The 20271-nt window shown below is 38.4% G+C and overlaps 4 protein-coding genes across 5 annotated transcripts in view; 2 read left to right on the top strand and 2 right to left on the bottom strand.

The window, feature by feature from the left end:
* Nucleotides 1-949: 949 nt before the first annotated feature.
* Nucleotides 950-6214, bottom strand: plekhj1 (pleckstrin homology domain containing J1). The gene is made up of 6 exons (XM_042497915.2): nucleotides 5809-6214; nucleotides 5570-5637; nucleotides 5354-5420; nucleotides 4608-4698; nucleotides 3297-3360; nucleotides 950-2349 (listed from the first exon to the last, which is right to left on the bottom strand). The coding sequence occupies exons 1-6, from the start codon at nucleotides 5900-5902 to the stop codon at nucleotides 2257-2259; spliced, it is 477 nt and encodes a 158-aa protein (XP_042353849.1). The 5' UTR covers nucleotides 5903-6214; the 3' UTR covers nucleotides 950-2256.
* A 1415-nt stretch (nucleotides 6215-7629) lies between these two features.
* Nucleotides 7630-13560, top strand: sf3a2 (splicing factor 3a, subunit 2). The gene is made up of 10 exons (XM_042497913.2): nucleotides 7630-7681; nucleotides 8478-8567; nucleotides 9373-9508; nucleotides 10244-10535; nucleotides 10640-10686; nucleotides 10895-11004; nucleotides 11126-11175; nucleotides 11814-11954; nucleotides 12399-12467; nucleotides 12563-13560. The coding sequence occupies exons 4-10, from the start codon at nucleotides 10338-10340 to the stop codon at nucleotides 12830-12832; spliced, it is 885 nt and encodes a 294-aa protein (XP_042353847.1). The 5' UTR covers nucleotides 7630-7681; nucleotides 8478-8567; nucleotides 9373-9508; nucleotides 10244-10337; the 3' UTR covers nucleotides 12833-13560.
* The window catches only part of lingo3b (leucine rich repeat and Ig domain containing 3b), a 104512-nt gene continuing 91873 nt past the window's right edge, over nucleotides 7633-20271 (top strand). Inside the window, exons 1-2 of the mRNA XM_088085385.1 lie at nucleotides 7633-7681; nucleotides 8478-8567. The gene's annotated coding sequence lies outside the window, so the exon portion shown is untranslated. The remainder of the gene's footprint in view (nucleotides 7682-8477; nucleotides 8568-20271) is intronic.
* LOC121951549 (uncharacterized) lies at nucleotides 14002-18604 on the bottom strand. 2 transcript variants are annotated; one of them, XM_042497914.2, is made up of 7 exons: nucleotides 18480-18604; nucleotides 17803-17903; nucleotides 16178-16206; nucleotides 16021-16087; nucleotides 14957-15100; nucleotides 14785-14882; nucleotides 14002-14672 (listed from the first exon to the last, which is right to left on the bottom strand). In XM_042497914.2, the coding sequence occupies exons 2-7, from the start codon at nucleotides 17894-17896 to the stop codon at nucleotides 14292-14294; spliced, it is 813 nt and encodes a 270-aa protein (XP_042353848.1). In that variant the 5' UTR covers nucleotides 17897-17903; nucleotides 18480-18604; the 3' UTR covers nucleotides 14002-14291. The 2 variants fall into 2 exon arrangements, with proteins under 2 accessions (XP_042353848.1, XP_087941850.1); XM_088085724.1 differs by having other exon boundaries at nucleotides 18484-18581.

Genomic DNA, 20271 nt, shown 5'->3' with positions numbered 1-20271 from the left:
CAACAGTATTTGAAATTGGTCCAGTACTAAGTGTGAGCTGGCAGCATCAAAACAGACTGTAATGTAATGTATTAGGCAACTGGGAACACATTACTCCAGTTTTAATGAACTTACACTGTCTGCCCATTTGTTTTAGGATTGACTTTAAGATTTTACTCATTACTTTTAAAGCCCTTCATGGCCTTGCCCCTGAATATATATCTGAGCTACTGTCCCCATACCGACCAGCCTGCAACCTGAGATCCTCAGGCAGAAACTTGCTGACTGTTCCCACCTCACGCTTAAAGACCAAAGGGGACCGAGCATTTGCAGTTAGAGCTCCTCGGCTGTGGAGTGATCTGCCTGAAGATCTATGTCTTGCTACATCACTATCTTCCTTTAAATCACTTTAAAAAACTTCTTTTTATGGAAAGACATTCTTATAAGCTCTTTATAATAGATTGATTTATTAATATATACCTGAGTGTTGCATTGCAGTTTTGATTTTGTTTCTCAACCACTGATTCTAAATTTTCTTTTGTGCTGTATAAATATTTTCTGTGCGTTTTTGTGATTTTTAAGTGTACAGCACTTTGTAACGTTGGTTTGGTGATAAGAGCTATATTAATCAACTTTATTAATATTATTATTAATTGTGCACCATCAGTTTGCATCCACAGCAGTTGCTTGTTTTTTGCAACTGACAGGCTCAGAATGTTGTTCTTAGTATCTGACAGTATTATGGAAAGAAAACTACTGACAAAAACTGCTTTGTCAAAGATTAAGATCGTTTTTCTAACAAGAAACCAGCCTGAAATCGGGACTGCCAAACCAATCAGATTATTTCAATTCACAGTCATTTTATCATTGTTAAGCACCCTTTATTCAATTCTACAGAAACAAAATAAAACTCTGTTTCGCCCCTGTAAGCTAAAGCGCTTTAACTCGATACTGGACAAATTTTTAAAAATGCTGTTCCCATGAGGCCTTTAATCTTAGAAACAAAACAGGCAAATACAGTTCAGATTGAAAAATACCCTTTAAATATACAAATATACGCACTGCATTGATTTACAGTATCTTTCAAATGGCTTTATTAGTAAAAAAAAAAGAGATGCAAGTGAAACAAATATAATCTAACATGAAGTAAGAACAGACTTAACACATTTCATGTGCAAAAGGTGAAATAAAGACACATTCAATTACATATATCCTGCTTGTCAGTAGACTCCTGATCGCTGCAATCTAATTATTTAATGATTTTTTTTAATTTGCAAAATGAAATGTGCTTGAGCAAAATTTCACTTCTACATTAGCTGCTACTCTGTTGTAGCTACACTGACAAAGCAGTTGGTGCGATATTGACAAATTATGTCAAGAGCCTGGTCCAACAGCTTATCTAAAGGAATCTGTTTCAAAGTGCCACAGAGAGGGTACAGTAGGTTCAAGTACGTTTTTGAAATTTTAATTATTAAAAAGCCCTCCCAACACCCAGTAAAGTAATATGTGCAAAAGTATAGTTTTTAAAACTACATAGTCTAAATGGCCTATATGATAAACAGACGTGGGGATTGTTAAAAACGTCTTTCTCATAAGTAAAATAAGTGGCTCAACTCAGCAGATCAAAGGGCCCATGCAGGTTAAATCAAACAGCAAATACCATCACAAGTTTTCTAAATTGGGCATTGTATCTAATAATCATAGGCTTCTTCAAACAGCATTCATTTACTTGATTAATATTCATACATCCTGGATTGATTCTTGTTAAGCCCAGTTGTGATCATATTACTAATGTTCCTGAAAGAAAGTCACAGCTGCAGCTCTACAGCGCGAATATAATGAGACGCTCTCAAAATCACATTGTCTAAAAGTACAGTGTGTCCAGTAGAAAACAGTATAAAACATGTTTTATACAGACAACCAATTAACCGAAGCAAAGTCTAAAAACAGCATAGAAAATGGCATGTAAAATCCTCTAAACCGAAAATAAGACAGTGTCGACTTTTTCCACACCCCCATGTTACCTGCAATGACTGACATAAGAAATAAACGGCGTTATCACGCCATCACTTTGCATGGCCTCAGAAACTCTGCTATCATTTGCACAAGAACCTCTCTAAGTCTGGAGCAACACTAAACACAGTCAGAGCAGCGAAGATCTAAAAAGCAGGTGTGCTTATGCTAATGCCGCTGTTTTCAAACCAGTGAGGAGTGAATGTTGGAATGGCAGGGCGAACTAAAATGAAAATAAAGTACATGTGTACACAGGACACTGGTCTACAGGGAGGATGCATCACTAGGCGTAAGTTGCAGGCTGTTGTTGACCTGGAAGCGAGTTTCGTCTGATATACCGTACTGCTCCAGGGGGTCCTGTGGAGGAAGAAGAGGATGAGTATAGACTGTGTGAAAACAAATGCTGAGAGTGTAAAGTGCCCTGTTATTGAAGCAGTATCTGTAGGTTTGAAGACCTTTGACACTTCTGCCTCCACCAAAGTACAGTGTAGGTGAGTGAACTTAAAAATGTATACGAATCAGAGTATTATTATTGCAACAAACTACTATTTGCTATGTACAGATTTAGCAATGGCATCCTGAGCAGAGGATATATTCACGTCACCTCATTGTGAGTCGTTATAAAAGCTTATCTGTCTGATGTTGTGGTGTACTGTCCGATCATGTGTACAACTGTGTGTGTGTGTGTGTGTGTGTGTGTGTGTGTGTGTGTGTGTGTGTGTGTGTGTGTGTGTGTGTGTGTGTGTGTGTGTGTGTGTGTGTGTGTCTGTCTGTCTAGGCCCACAGGAAGTGCACCTGACTTTGAAGCCACTTTGACATAGTGGCCAAACTGTGTAACTAGAACTTTTGGGTCAATCACGTGATGCCACTGGCCCCAAAAATACTTTTTTCTGTAGACTAATTTTGGGAGAGAGACATCTATAAATCAATGGATGAATATTTTGAGCATCACAACCCCTCAAAACTACTAATTTCACCATTGGTTTTCACTATCGGTATCCATTCGGCCAGTTTTTTCTTATATTCTTCATGTTTGCTTTGAGCACCACAAATTAAAATTTCACTTATCTCTGTTTTTGGGGTTGTGGCATTAATCTCAATAGCATAACCTTGTTAAAATAAAACCTAAACTGAGTCTTCCTGTGCTGATCTATCTTCTGTTGACACTGATGAGTCTGTGCGTTGCAGTTAGTCAAGCATGGCACGAACACACTTCACACGTAAATCCTAAAACAACGCTGTTGGATAGAGGGACCATCTGTGTGGCATTTAGTGCATTAAGAAGCTGCTGTGATGGGTCTCACCTTGCCAGTGAGCCTGTGGATTTCAGTTCGATAGAATATCAGGTTCTTCCTCATGAACTCGTAACTGCAAGAGATGTGATGACACATTAATTTGACATTTGAGGAAGGATATCATACCCTGTTTGAGAGCAATATGTTTTTCCCAGTAAATTTAAATACAAGGTCAAGTAGTCATGAATCAGCTGAAAATTGTTAAACACAAGTCACACTGTTGACTTTGTGTCTCGAAACAGCTACAACATTCATTTGTGACCGTTTCACCCATGCGAGTCTATTACCGGAGGCTAAAACACAATGAGGGGCAAGTTGTTCTACACTGTCGATCAAATAACGCAAACCATGTGATATCTATGAATGTTTTAAGTTATTATAGCAAAAATGATCCACCACAGTGTTGACATTTTAAAAAGCATATGGCAAAAAAACCTTTTTTCCCAACTATACTAAACATGTGATGTCAAATATGAGTTAAGTACCAAATCGTACATTTTGTGTACAGTTGCACCCCGAAGTGCAGCTAATGACTACTTTCATTACCATTTTGTTTTAATCTTTTTCCCCTTAAAACACTTATATTCTTTAAAATTTCAAAAATGCTGATAAATCACAGGTCATAGAGCCTAAAGTGATGTCTTACGGATATACTTCACTCCCAAAATAACCATTTGTATATCAGTTACTAAACTTGTCACATTGAAGTCATGAAGAAAACTTAATCCTTGCACACCTTTGTTGCACAAAGAAACCAAAAACCAACAAAATTCTTGATGAACTGTTGTAAAAGGGGGCCACATTTAACAACAAAACTTTATTAACACATCCATTTACAAACTCGAATCATGTACTCAGTGTCTCCAAAACAGGCAGCCCTTTGTTACAGGGAACTGAACTAAAGGTGAAATTTATTCATGCTGTCTTCAGAGCCTGACTCTTGATAAAAACAGACATTTTATATTTCTGAACACCGAAGCTGCTGGTCTACTATTACCTTGATCAGTTAGTTTGTTTGTGTTATAGTGTGACTTTGGTGAATCCAAACTGACCCTTTAAAACACAAAAGTCACACTATGACACAGACATGCTGACTGACTGCGGCAGTGGTAGACCAGCAGCACCCACACAAAGCGAGGTAAAATGACTGTTTTTTTCAATGGAATCTGGTCTAAAGAGAGCATAAATATAGTTTCACTATTGTTTATTATCCCATCAAAAAGGGCTGTCTATCTGGGAAGCACTGAGAATACGACTGGATAAATGAGACTTGGACTGGTTACAGGATGTTGCAATATGATGGAAAAGAGTCAGCCCTACCTGGCCTTGATAATGGACTCTACCCACTCTCCGCACTGCTCCTCTGAGTCACACTCAAACAAATACTTCCTCTCTGCTTCATCCAGAAATGCTATGAAAAGACACAAATAATACAAATGCATAACTGTAATATAAAGTCACAAGTAATGAACTCTGGTACATTTCTCTGTTGCTTTTCAGTGAGGCATCAATGCAGTTTGAATAGCATCAGCACAAACACGAGTGACCACTATTTTCCACTGGATTTAAAACCAGTCTACAAGTGAGAAACTATGACAGAGGATTAGGGCCACGTTAAAGAAAAAAAAGTCAGCTTATGAGAATAAAGTCATAATATTACGAGAAAAAAAAGTAGTAATATCACGAGAATAAACTTGTAATATTACGAGAATTAAGTCATAATTTTACAAGAATAAAGTCATAATATTATGAGAACGAAGTCACAATTTTACAAGAAAAAAGTCATATTTTTACGAGAAAGAGGATATATTACAGAAATAAACATGTCGCTTGCAAACTATATAACAGGTGGGAGCACAGGCAACCTGCTTTTTTCTTGTAAAATTACAGCTTTATTCTCATGATATTACAATTTTATTCTCATAAAATTACGAGTTTGTTCTCCTTTTTTTCCCAAATATAACAACTTTTTTCTCACGATACTACAACTTTATTCTCAAAGTCTCAAAATTAAAACACAGTCATTAGAAAGTGTAGGTGAGTTGTTTGTGTGAAATGAAACTCACCAATAGAGAAGGCCTGGCTGTCCTCCCTCTCCACCCGACACTGCTCCAACAGCAGAGCTCCAATAGGCTGACAAATAAATAATGACTTAGTGATGTTGCCCTTTACAAGGTATGGTTTCACTTTCTCATTAGGTAAGACAGTAAATTACTTGGGGAATAGATGCTGTGACAATAAATGCAGTATGGACAGGTGTTCAAATATTGATCCAAACTAACCTCCTCCTCATCAGTCCGGAAATAAAAGAGGAAGTTAACGACGAGTTTCACCAGCCTCTTCTTTACAACTGTGTAACAACAAAAAGGGAACTGAGATGAGACAACACAGACAATAGACAGCTGAAGAACGACATTAAGGATATCTGATGGTTGTCGGTTGTAGCATTAGCTGCTGCCCTCATCACATGAAACGGAAGTAGGTGTAATAAAAGCTGAATCGATGTGATAAACCGTGTTACCGTCTCCTTTCTTGGGTCCTCGCATCCCCAGCTCGGCTGCCATCTCTGAGGGCTGGCGGCTCAGGGACACCAGCTCCTTCTCGTTGAAACGCATCTCTGTCACTGGCGCAGTAAAACACAGGCTGGTTTGAGGGGACACTTTGGCTACGACCGAGACATACCGACCGAAAACATAGTAACGCGGTGAGACGCCAACAGTAATTAAAGACAGTTGCGTCCAAACCGTCGGTTAAACGTCTCTGCCTCGTTATCTGGTGTCCTCGAGGTGTGACGGAGTGTGTTTGGTCATTTCTGCGGTTAAGAAAACACAACAGAGTCGGTCCTCTCCTTCATGCTACACACCGGACACACATACACACACCGGACACACACACACACACTGGCAGACACTCCTCACCTCGCTGGTTGTAGTACGGTAGTTGGCGAGGGTCAAAATAGGCGAAGTTTACACAGTGTAAATGCCTAAAGGGATAGTTCAGATTATTTTAAGTAGAGTTGTATGAGGTACTTAACCATGCACAGTTTATCACATACACGGTTAGGAATACACATAACTAGTCACAGTAATTAAGCTGATAAAGAAATGCAATTGTAGTCAGTTACTGTGACAATTTTGCAATTAAATTACAGTAACTTGGGGTAAGTTCAGGCACAGTGGGACATCACGTAAAGCTCTAAAGAAAGCGATATTACAGCTTCAATTTCCTACTGAAAATAACTGTCTAGCATTAAGGTGAATATGTGAATTACTCTCAATATAGCATATATATATATATGTGTGTGTATGTATGTATGTATGTATGTATGTATGTATGTGTATATATATATATATATATATATATATATATATATATATATATATATATATATATATATATATATATATATATATATATATATATATATATATGACAGTTTTTTTAGGCAGCTAAAACATGTTTTGTTGCTGACCCCCATCCTCAAAAATAGCCTACACTGCTTAGCTTCAGTGTTGGACTCACAAGTCTGCTTCTCCAAACTGGGGGCATGCTGTCTGACATCTACTGTTTTTAGTATACTGTCTATGGGTAAGTACCCCATATAACCCCACTTAAAAAATGAACTATCCCTTTAATATATGAGCAGTGTGTGGGAGCTAGCCTACATGTAATATGTTTTAAATTACATAATAAAGACAGGTTGTAATCAGTAAAAGAGGGGGAAAATGGAAAAGTGCTTACTTCTAAATATATAACATACTTTTCAGCTAAAAGTTTATATGTATAATATAATAGTCATTTTGTTGCTTTGCATCTTTTCGCTGTGCAGGAATGCTGTTACAGCATAGCTAAAGACATTCTTCAGTTTTATTGTTTAAAACATTTGTTATAAAAGTAATCAAATGTAATAGGCTACATTGCTTTGATGAAGTAATTAAAATAATTGCATTACCCATTACATTTCTAACAGGGTAGCCTACTTGTAATCTGTAAATCAGGAAGATACCAAAGGACCGTGATTGATATGGGCTCTTAAAAATATTGAAAAATGAAGGAAAAAAGTTACAATAGAAAATCATGTACCTATCATTGTTTGCTTTATTTACATTGTTGACTAATACTGATGGTTTCTTTGTCTTCTCTTGGTTTTAGAAAATATGTAAACATCTAGAGAGCCCCAGTATCGCCCTTCTCCCCTCCTATTTTATGAAATGGTTCAGTCCTGCCCAACACCTGGCGCAAACGGTGATTGCAGGCGAGGTGAAGTGGGGACCGTCGTTGGATTTCAGCCTCGAGGATTAGTTTCCAAAGGAAAAATCTGTCAACTGAACACGAAAAGAAAGACAGGAGAGAGAAAACAACCAATAGCTTCAACCAATTCTTCACAAAGAAAGGTGGGTCACCGTGAGCGGTGGAATTTAACGTGTTTGGTCCGTAGCGAAATGAGCTACGTTTGCTCCCCTAACATTTGTCCTCACGAAAAATAATGCGTTTACACTTTCCTCCTCCTTTACCCACCATTTAATTAATACACGAAGGAAGCTATTTTGGGTTGGGAATCACCAGAGGCCTTCTAATCCTTCTCAATCATGGCCAAAATGGCTTATTTTTTATTGTGTTTGAGAGCGACGAGCAACATGAAACGGCTCAAACATTTCCAAGGAATTAGTGAAAAAAAGAAGAAAGATTAAGAAAAAAAACAACAAACCAGAAACCCCTAAGGAAATGAACTCAAGAAAATTAAAAAAAAACCCAACAACAACAAGCATCTTATATATGTATATATATGTATGTATATATATATATATATATATATATATATACACACACACACACACACACATACATACATACGTAACCAGATTGCACACTGAGTTTTTTTTCCATGTTTTTGAAAGAAATCAAATCATTTTTTTCAGTACTCAGAGGTGTAAATGCTAGTTAAAGGCATCTTAATGCAGCATAATAAAACTGATGTTGATTCAGGTGTTAAAGGGATAAGTCATGATACAATATTATTGCATTAAACATGTTGTGATATGCTTAGTATAGCGATAACATATATTGCAATATGCTAAATTTTTTCATTTGTTAATTATGTTCCCAAAGGAAAACTTTGTCAAGATCTGTTTTATCTAATAAGATACATTTTTCAGTCTGTTAATGTCAGTTCACTTATTTTTATTACAGCAAAGTACAGATGTAGCTTCATCTTCAGCAGCCCCGTCTCCCCAAACACCCCCCACCAACGAACCAGCCCGACCCCAACTGAAGAAGGAGGTAAGCAGCATTTTATCAAATGACATGTCAACTAATAATACCTGAAATTTTGGTTATGATGTGGTAACCAGTGATGGAATAAGTACTCAGAGGAATTTTACTTTAGTAAAAGTAGAAAGTCAACAGTTTAAAAGTACTCCCTTACAAGAAAAAGCCTGTTTGAAGTATTAAAAACATAGAAATATTATTTCTATGGTCATAACATGAGCTCCTGTAGTTATCTGTTATCTTTTTGCATCTAAGCGTATTTTAATGTTAGAATTTGTCTATGTAGAGTCAGATTTAGATACTTTGTATACAACTGCGTAGATTAGTAGGCTACTTTAATACTGACCCATGTCACGTAAGCAGTACATCTTTAAGACATCTTATGATATTGCATGTTTGCCCCTCATAGAAGAGGGATTCCTTCTCTGCTGCTCTTCCTGGGGTTTCTACCATATTCTTACCCTGGTAAATGTTTTTTTGGGGGGAGTTTCTCTTTATCCTCTGTGAGGGTCCAAGGACAGAGGGATGTTAAATGCAAATCTGAGGCAAATTTTGATTTGTGTTGCAAAATATATTGTTATTGATATTGCATATGCTGAAAGACAAGCAGAGGGTCACGGTTGACCCCTAGTGCAGACTTTGGACATGACTGGCATAAAGCAAAGAAGTCTATCACCGCCTGGTATTAAAAAAAATACTGTGTGAGCTCTCAGTTAGACTTTTGGAAAGCTGATAATGTTCGGTTTTTTATTCATAAAGACAATTATTTAACCTTCCTCGGAAAGACATATGGTCCATTAATTGTTTGTATGGAAAGCCGGTCTGGGCTCCAGTCCAGCAGGTGGCGGTAATTCACCTGAAGCCATTTACCGACCGCCAAAAGCCGAAGAAGAAACAATGTGGGCATGCGCACTACACATCTACATTGGCATGATCTCAACGTCGTGCTGTTGGTGAGTGTTTTTAATCAAAGAAACTGTTTATATATTACCCCTTCATGCATAGTTATCAAGTCATCGTGTAAATAACTAACGTAATACCACATGTACAAAGCTAGCTTCGGTTACTAAACTTAAGTTTGATCATTCGGATTCGTTAAAATCCATTTATTACTAGCCGGTAGCTTAGCATTAGCATGGTGCTTTCAGTAACGTTAGCTTTACGTGATGCTAACACATTACAGCTATCTAGAGTTTGTCGAGACCACTTCATTACTTCCTCCGTACTTTGGCAACTTTATAATATCTCAAGTAATAAGGGCATATTTGGCTAAATAACTGTGCTTTTACCGTTTAGCTTTACTTGCCAGCAATTAGACCGAAACCCTTGCAATGGAAGTTAGCACAGAGAACCTTAGCCAAGAGATATCATTGTATTGTGTTTAGAAGTAATGAAATAAAACATCGACCAGTTACCTAAATGTGATGACCTTATTCTGGTTGTGTTGTGACATTCTTTTTGTAAAAGTGCACTCAGATTATGCATTTGCTTCTTTGATGGTGTGCGTGTACTATAGACAGAAAAAAGACATATAAGAGACAGTAGTTATGTAATGTTTACTTCTAAGTGGTAGTGTAACTTCACACATACTATGGTGCACCACAATGAGGCAATACATAGGGAAGTAACAGTAATTACTATTGTTTATTTTCATCCTTGGTAACAGTGTGTGCTTTATTTATCCTCAGATAATCAGGAAGGATCTGCTTTGAGCTCCTGTCCAGTGTTGGCTGGACTAACCTGTGTGTGTCCCTGCGTGATTGAGCCCATCATCTTTCAAAGATGGATTTCCAGCATCGAGCTGGAGGGAAGACTGGGAGCGGTGGGGTGGCTTCGGCCTCTGAGAGTAACCGTGATAGACGAGAGCGGTTACGTCAGCTGGCCCTGGAGACCATCGACATCAACAAAGACCCATACTTTATGAAGAATCATTTAGGATCGTACGAGTGCAAACTTTGCTTGACACTTCACAATAATGAGGTGAGGAGACACATGTTGACACCTAGATTACGTTATCTGAATTTGGTATTATTTCTAGCTATCTGAGAGTCTTGTTTGAAAAACTGCTCTTCTCTGCATTACAGGGCAGCTACTTGGCTCACACACAAGGAAAGAAACACCAGACCAACTTGTAAGTAAATGTGCAATTTTTATTTGATTATTGTTTGATTGTTGTTTTCTGCTGCTGATTCACTTCACCTCACCTTGCCATGACTGATGAGCCAGTTTCCCTATACTCAACTTGTGGCTGATCATCAGCTGTTTCATGGTTCATGGTGCAACCCAATGTATCAAGTGCGTTGATAAGCAGTTAAAAAATTCTATTTTGCTTGTTTTAGAGCGCGGAGAGCAGCCAAAGAGGCAAAAGAAGCTCCTGCTCAGCCAGCTCCAGCAAAAGTGAAAGTTGAAGTCAAGAAGTTTGTCAAAATTGGTCGACCAGGATACAAAGGTAAGCTGGTTTCAACATTATTTATCAGCGCAGTCATTTTTTTTAGTATATGTTGATAATTGCATCACTGCAAATGAATTGCATTCTAATATATGATCCATGTCGTTCTCCTTCTTTATAGTGACAAAACAGAGGGACCCAGAGACCGGACAGCAGTCTTTACTTTTCCAGGTAAGTGTGTTCGAAGAGAATTCCCATGTAAAATCTGACCATTTGGAAAGGTTATTTTGTTGTTTTGAGAAAATTATTAAAGTAATATCAATGCTCCACTAAGAGGGACTCTATGAAGAAGATGTCCAGTTTACTCAAATTACTTGCTTTTGTGTAGTAGTGTAGTCTTGTCTCACCTCCTACATCTGAAACAGCTGCAAACAGATATTCTTCAGCTTCACTCTCCCTGCTCGTCCAAGGCTGACTATATAATTCTTAGAAAATTATTTTTTTCAGTCTGAAACAGCTGTTGAATACAGCACCACATGCTGAAGTCAGTACTCACCGTTTGTGTCTCTTTATGGAGGAGTTTGTGATTCATAGCATAGCAGATGTTGGCTTTTTATTCTACATTGTTTTGTCTGACCTTAAGTTAATTACAGACTTACTTTTGGTCCTATACCTTTGATTTTGCTTCTGTCATTGAGACAAATTTCATTCTGCTGGCCAGATGAAAAAAGCAGCTGTATACTGAAATAGCTTCAACCTACAAAATTGCTTACCACAGTTTAATGACTAAATTTTGTTTTTAAATGTTGAGGTCTAACTTTGAAAGAAAAATCTATAAACAAACTGTTTTTCTTTACTCGCTTCTTCAGATTGACTACCCAGAAATCGCTGAAGGAATTGGACCAAGGCATCGTTTCATGTCTGCTTACGAGCAGCGCATCGAGCCCCCTGATCGTCGCTGGCAGTACCTGCTTTTGGCTGCTGAACCATATGAGACTATTGCCTTTAAGGTGAGTGAGAGCACTTTTGTTGTGCCCTTATTAGAGCTGCAATGATAAGTTGATTAGAAGATCAATGGAAAATTAAACTGGAAATATATTGACAATCAAATGATTGCTGTAACGTTTAAAGAAAAACATTTGCTGATTCCAGTGTCTCAAACACTAGATATAGATATTACACTTTTCTTTGCTATGCACAACAGCAAACTGAAAATTTTTTGGTTTTGGACTGTTGGTTAAATAAAACACGACATCTGAATACATCCTCTTGGGATTTGGGGAATTATAACAGGCATTTTTTGCATCATTTGATATTTTGTAGACATAAAGATTAATCAAGAAAATAATTGGGAGATCAGTTGATATTGAAAAATAATCAGTAGTTTCAGTCCTAGCTCTTATAGTATTGTCCTTCTTGCTTTTTATGTAATATCAACGTATTTGCTCCTCTAGGTCCCCAGTAGAGAAATTGATAAAGCAGAAAACCGCTTCTGGACCCACTGGAACAGAGAAACTAAACAGGTACCGAAGAGCTTAACTTTTATCACCACAAATCCAACCTGCATGTTTTTTGAGAGAAATGTGTTTTATCTTGTCTTTGTCATTTCTCCTCCCAGTTCTTCCTACAGTTCCACTTTAAAATGGAGAAAGCTGTTCCTCAGTCCAGTGGACCCCCGCCATCCGCAGGTGTGAAGCGTCCTCCGCCTCCTCTCATGAGCGGAGTTGGACCTCGACCACCAAATGAGTCTCTGCCTCCTCCTCCGCCAGGAGGGATGCCCCCTCTCCCACCAGGTGCCCCAGGTACCCCTCACATGCCCCCGCAAATGCCGCTGCCCCCCATGCCAATGAGGCCGCCTCCTCCTGACGGCCTTTTGTCAAATAATTGATCTTCCACCAGCTTATCATGATTATTTTCTTTTATGGTATTTTTCAGTGATGTTTAAAGTCTACATTTAGTAGATTTTTATACATTTGTTTTGTTGATGTAAATGTGTAGGACAGCCCGTACGACCACGCTGTTTTGTATAAATACTTGGATTCTGGATATGGAGCTATGATTAAAGATAGCTCATCTTTTAAGATTCTGTTTTTGTAATTAAATTTTGTGGAGAAAAACAATTTGCCTCTTTAAGTCTGTATTTTAATAATGACATCACACACAGCAAGGAATAATTTGTAAGATTTCGGGGGATTTAGTGGCATCTAGTGCTGAGTGTTGCAACCAGCTAAAACTTTCCCCAGTTTCCATGATTCCTTCAGTGTTCAAAGTTTCAGAGTTTTTTTTTACCAGGAGACAAATTTTAGGCAGAGGTCTCTTCCTTGGACCAGGTAATTAAAACCTGTAATAATACTGAACAAATTAGTTTCACAATACAGTCAGTGGGTCTCCTGCACTGTTTGGCATGTCAGAGGCTAGCACCGGCTATCGTGTGCTCATTTTTTTTCTGCTAATGTTTGCTCACCTTATTTCTGATTCAGGAGGTTTTAACTGGAAGCCAAATTATCTGTAGAGCCCCCCCCCCCCTTCCAAAACAAAACCATCCAATGTGCTTTCATTGTAAATGGGCTGCTAACTATGTTGGCTGACGCAAATATATAAATGACTTTGTCTAGAGTCAGTGTTTGGTTTGTCTGTTCTTGGGCTGCTGTAGAAACGTGGCGATCTGCATTGTCAGGGACTTGCTATGTAGATTACCAGCTCGTGAAAAAGTAACAAAAACACCAGTTGTTATTTTAAGGTGATAACTAAAAAAATATATATTCCATTTCTGCCAATGCATCTACCTAAATTCTACTCACTGGACCTTTAATGTATCCTGTCGAATGGGTCATAGCAGATGTGAAGAGCAACACTGCAGACGTTTCTGAAATATTTTGGCTTGAGGTTGCTATTCATGATAAAAACTTGTACTGGAAAAATGGCCTTTAAACTTTAATCTGAAGCAGCTTTCCGGTGACATAACAGCCAAGTGGGTCAAATGATTGAAAACCTTCTTTAGTTTGCCATGTTAGGTCCCAACCAGCTCCGCTCTATTAATAGTTAACTGAACCAGCATGATTTATAAGCAGTTTATTAAAGATGTAGATCTTTCAACAGTAAAGGGAGTCAAATGATAACATGGAGATTTAAATAAAGCAGTCAGCACATTAAATTAACTTAAGACTCCGTTACACCAAATCACATCTTACTAGTAAAGCGACAAAGAGCTGTAACACATTGACTGTCCTGTCGTTTAACAGGAGGCACACCTTGATTGGCATGTATTTGAAAGATTTGAATTAATGTTGTCTAATCTATTCAGGTGAAAACTGTTAAGAAATCTGATCTTCCACAGAGGAATCAACTCATCCCTTTTGAGTCTTTTTCTTTTCTTTCTTTTCCTCTGGCTTTTTGTTCTTCTCAGGCTCTGCCTCTTCATTTCCTTCATCTTCATCATCTGGTGCTTCTTCAGGTTCCTCCTTTTTATCTCTTTCTTTCTTCACTTTGATTTCTTCGTGCCTGGCTTTCTTGGCTCTCCTGTCTTTTAATTTCCCCTCTCTTTGCTTCATGAGTTTTTTGTCCGTCAGCGGCTTGTTTCTGAGACGTGATGTCTGCGCTGTTGCCCCTTTTTTTGACTTTCCTCTTTTGACCTCTCCGTTATCGTCTTCCTCGTCGTCCTCTTCATCGTCTTCATCATCGAGGTCCGGCAGCCACCAAAACATGACGTCCCACAGAGATGTCTCAGGCTAGAGGCGTGAGGACACAATATGTAGTTGACACAGTGCAAACTGTTACAGCTGTTCATCTGAAGACTGCAGGACAACAGAGACAAATAAGGAAATCTTTAACTGTCTTTACCTCTGCTGGTTGTCCTCTGTGTCGTAATGTGCTTGATCGTCTCACTATCAGTCCAACTTCCTCCTCCTCCTCTGCTGTCCCCTGACCACGCAGAGTTTCTGTGTTTTTGAAAAAGAGACAACTCAGTCACAGACTTCATTTTGTAACTGAGGTCTTACTTTCGTGTACTTGCCGTGAAGCCTCTGAAAGCCGGAGGTCAGCACCAGGATGGTAATGGCCACAAACAGACAGCGGTTGAGAGTGACGTTCTCCCACGGTGTTTCCATCGGGGTCATATTTTGGACGGTCAAGCCTTTTTGCAAGGGTGCTGAGGGAACTGCAAAAAAGAGGAGGGGAAGCTTTTATTGTAATCCATCTGTGGTGGAAGAAGGATTCCACATACAGTATTTTGCTTAAGTAGAAGTAGCAATACTGCAGCATTGAAATGTGATGTTACAGTGCAAAAGTATTAGCATCAATATACACCCCAGTACCAAAAGTAAAGTACTGATTTTGTAAAATGGCCTATTTCAGAATAATGGCATTATGTGTACATCACTTTAATATTGCAGCTGGCAAATGTAGGGCTAATTTCTAATTTAATTTAGATTTTCCCCACTTTATTGGGGCCAAAAGTGTTCATGATAATGATGTTATCACAATATCTATAGAAAAATTGAAATAAATTTAAAAATAAGTAAGTAAATAGATAAATAATGTGTCCGGGAGATGGTGAGGTCTGTTACCACAGTTGTACAAAAAAAAATTGTAGAAAAAGAGAAATTACACTTAATGGAAATTAAAAAGCAACCAGATAGTGTTGGGAGACGGAGACAGAGTGAGGATGGAAAAAAATCAGATATTATTTAAAGGTGTTGGATTATTTTCATGATAATATTGTGTGTATTATTAACATAATATCAATATTTCATTTTTTAAATATTTCTTTTAATTTAATTTAAATTTCATTTTTAAATATGGATATTGTTCCCCCCTGAGGATCTGTCATAATAATTTGTTTATTATATTTTGTATTCTTAATCGCAATAATATTTCCCATTGAAATGTGGTGGATTACTGGTATAAAGTTGCATTAAATGGAAATAGTTAAGTAAATCAAAAGGAGGCTACCTCCATATTGCACACAAGTAAAGCATTTGAGTAAATTAACTATTAACTTTCTAACGCTGTAATCTAATTCTGTAAGTAAATATTGGAAACTGATGAGGGTTGTGGGGAGAGATGGTGTTGACTCACTTGTTCGGGGGAAGCTGGGCTCCCTCGGTGAAGTCTTGGGTTCTGCTCTCGGTTGTTGTGGTATCTCCTGTTGGAGAACAACTTGTGTTTTATTAGAAAGAATGTGTTAAAGGTGGTGCACTGTAAAAAACACTAAAAAAAAAAAAATCCAACTAACCTCTCTGACTTTCCTGGTAGCGTACATTTCTGACACAGACAGATGGAGATTTAGTCACAATTGATTTCATAAATCACAATCAACAAACCAACATTCCCTCAATCTGAAATTTATCATAAATTCATTGGATGTGTATTCATTAATTGTCGTTGGCCGACGGCTTCATTTCATTACCCTCTCATTTACACAAAATACAAGCTCACTGTGCCAAAGTTTATCAGCCACAGACAGACATAACAGACGAACTCTTTTTTCTACACACAACTTCTTAGTTTTGATAAACATAAGTATCGGATCAGTAATTAAAGGTCTAGTGTGGGATTTAGTGGCATCTAGCCGTGAGGTTGCAGAACTGAAACTTCTTCCGTGTGCCAAATGTGTAGGAAAACTACGATGTGAAAGTGTGGATGGTGTTATCTAGAGCCAGTGTTTGGTTTGTCTGTTCTGGGCTACTGAAGAAACAACATGGCATACTCCATGACAGAGGCTTCGCTCCGTATTTAGATATAAACTGCTCATTCTAAGGTAACAAAATTAAACAATTGTTATTTTAAAGGTGATTATAAAGAAATGAAAACAAAGTTATGAACAGGGTTCAAAATTAACACCCACCAAGCGCAAAATGTAGATGAAGTAAATCTCAGAAGGCTAATCGCCACACTGGCGAGTAAATGCTATAATGTCATAAAACTCTATGCTGAGAGTCTCTGTCGTGTTTTGGTAACATTTAGGAGTACACTGCACCTAATCTTATATCATCAGTGCTTACTGGAGTGAATTTACTCACATGAGCTGTTCAATACATTGAAAAAATGTTGCTTTGGATTTTGTTCCGGTCCCTTTTTTAATTTTGTATCCAACATAATACACTGTTATCTCAATTAGATGTACTTAAACAAATATATATGTGCAGGTGGATATTTTCATTTACCATACACATCGGCTGATAAGTCAAAAAGTTAATTTCAGACACATTCAGGATATGAATGTTATTTACCATTTCTACCAACACATCCCACAAACAGACCTAAATCCCACAAACTGGACCTTTAAAGTACTGGACTAGTTAAAAATTTGGCCTAATGATGGCGCTAAATGGAGTCATGGGATCTTCAGAGTTATTAAAACTCGTCCTCAGGAGAACACGGATATCTCTGCCGCATTTCACAGTAAGCCGTTTAATTGTTGTTGAGACATTTCAGTCAAAACTGCAAATGTCAACCTCATGGTGGTGCTCGATAAGAAGTCAGAGAATCCCCAATGTCATTCGGCTAAATCCTCTGTGGACCTTAAAAGGCTGCAAAATTATTTCAGTGTGGACCAAAGTGCTGGCAAATATAAACACTTTCTCCCTCATGGTCTTTTCAGACTTTTAAGAGCGGTCTGCCTCACAAGGAGGACTTTGTGTGTGTTTGTAGAGAGCGAGGCTTATTACACCCACCATCCATTTGGCACGACTGAGCTGCATTATAACTGCGTTGCCTTTGACCAGGAGTCAGATTTCAGTGGCTCCCTGTGCTGCTGCTCCTAAGTATTTATAGCGTTGTACAATATATGTACAATGGATGAATGCTTTTATGTGCTGGCATTACAGATTCTGTGTGTGTGTGTTTGTGTGTCGCCACCTGGTCTGCGGGTCTGTCGAACAGGCTTCTGTGGAGGAGGATCTGCTCTTGGTGGCCCTAACTCCTCTTCAAATGTCTCATAGCTTTCTTCCATTCCTTCCCTGAGAGATAGAGGCAGAACAAGATGGACGTGGCTCCAAACGGAGTTTGTGTAAGAATGATTTAGCAGATTTAGGCATATTAAACAAAGCTTAGGATATGAACCAGGCTGTAGTCAGAGGTCAGTTGGTTGTATTTTTTTTTTTTTCCCAGTTATTCCAGAAACAAGACGATTCATTGGATCGAAATGTCTGTTCTCATCAGTATTCTTCTCTTTAACTATAGATAAAAGTTATTTCCATTGTCTCATCAGTTCCACATTGGCTGCACAAAATGCTGCAAGTAAAAGGTCAACTCTTCTAGTTTATGAATAAAATTGAAGCAGTTTCTCGACCTTCACATTTACAGATGAGAGCTGTGAGGCCCTTATGTCTTACATGACATTTCTACACGGACAGTGAGCTAATGTCCTAGCAGCCCTATAAATAGATGAAGTAAAGCCACCGGAGAGACAGATGGATACATGCTGCAAATAAATACACAGACAAAGAAAAGGGCTGATGTTACCATTATACCCCCGGCAAGCCTTTCTTCATGATGAAGTCTAACCTTTGACCCTGATTGAAACAAGGACCTACCTGCCTCGACATTTGGGGTCCCCGCGGGCAGCGTCGGGGAACCTTTGTCACAGAGCCTGTTGTTCCTCTGCAGAGATGGCAGCCGAGTCATGCTCTGAACTGTCTGACAGCCAAGCACAGGTGCTGCAGAATGAAAAAACAAAAACAGAATTGAGTGTCAGTCAGAGGCGTTGACTGAGGGAGGGTTGACATTAACATGTGCCATACAGCTGTCAAATCTCAGGAGAGGGCTGAGAGGTGAAGAGAAAGGCAGCACATTGTACCAAGTTTTGCTAAACTCTGCGCCACATTATTAAAATCTTATAAAAACTTTATCTCATGTAGTATTATCCATTAATTAACTGACCTGGAAGAGACTCAAAAAGACCACGAAGAGACAAAAAAGGACCACAAAGAGGTGCAAGAGAGCTGTAAAACAAAAATATCTAGCAAAAGGAATGACCAAAAAAAGATCCCAAATTACCTAAAAGAAATACAAACTGACTACAGAGACACATAATAACCAAAAAGACACAAAAGTACCCCAGACAGTTGCAAGGTATCTCCAAGAGACACAAAATGAAGACAAAGTGACACAAAACAACCAAGAACTTACCTAAAGGAGAGACAAAATGACAAAAAAGACAATTTTACGTAATTGTGACACAAAATTACTACAAAAGGGCAAAATTAACCAAGTGTGACACAAAATGACCTAAAAGAGACAAAAGATACATCATGTCCAAAAAGACACAAAATTATCTCAAATAGATACAAAATGACTATGAAGAGACACAAAATGACCAAAAAAGACAATTACAACAAAGAGACGCAAAATGACAAAAAAGACACAAACTTACATCAAAAAGACACAAAATAACTACAAAGAGAAGTAAAACCACAAAACGTTGCATAACAGCAACAAGTGCACCCGCATAAAAGAGGCCTCATCACAAAGTCTTTGTGTCTTATTTAGGAAATGTAGTTTGGCCTTTTGCATGTCTGTTTCCAGAAGCAACACCCCTGTTAGTAAAAACTGTGAAAGAAAGTTTAAAAGATAGAAAGCAAATAGAGAAGTGTGTGGTAAAAATGTTATTGTAAGATGCTTTCCCACTTATCTCCTGAAATGTTGGACATTATATGGACACTCTTTCATGTCTCACCAGCAGAGAGCGCCACTGTACTTAAAAGAGGCTGCTTTGCTCCACAGCGGAAGTCTGTAGTCTATCAGGCAGACTAGATTTCACGCAGATGAACAGGAGGGCTGACACATTTCCTTTATTTGAGTTGATCATCAACTTCACCCTCTATATCAAACTCTACAAACACATATTGTCAATCAAATTTGAATTTTTTTGTTGGCTCGGTGTGTTGTTTATCAGCAGTCCTGTCAACTGAATGATACAAGTGCATATTTTCATACTCTCTCTCTCTCTCTCTGTGTGTGTGTGTGTGTGTGTGTGTGAAAGATGGAGGGGCCGCTAACGAGGAGCGGTGTAAACAGATGTAAAGATGATTGGGTTCTATCAGGGTGAGGTGGTTGCAGGCCACCTTTATGTGGGAGGGGAGAGGAAGTGTTGGTAAACAGACTTGTGGCGATGTTGATGACTCATACCTTTGCTGGGACTCTGCCCAATTCCAGCTGAATCACACATTGCTATACCCATCAGAAATCACTTTGAAGAGGACATAAGCTCTGTGACCTGTTTGGGTAGACTGACAAGGCCGGGGTCTCAAATGGTACACAGATCTTCATCCTATGACCTAATGTACAAAGACTGACACAACCTGTCCCCTGAAATGTCTCAACAAC

Source organism: Plectropomus leopardus, chromosome 12 (genome assembly GCF_026936395.1).
Source record: "Plectropomus leopardus strain MGB_pleo_1.0 chromosome 12, ASM2693639v1, whole genome shotgun sequence".
Classification (NCBI taxonomy): domain Eukaryota; kingdom Metazoa; phylum Chordata; class Actinopteri; order Perciformes; family Serranidae; genus Plectropomus; species Plectropomus leopardus.
Note: the sequence above shows the minus strand (reverse complement) of the source record. Positions and strands in the feature narration are given on the sequence as shown.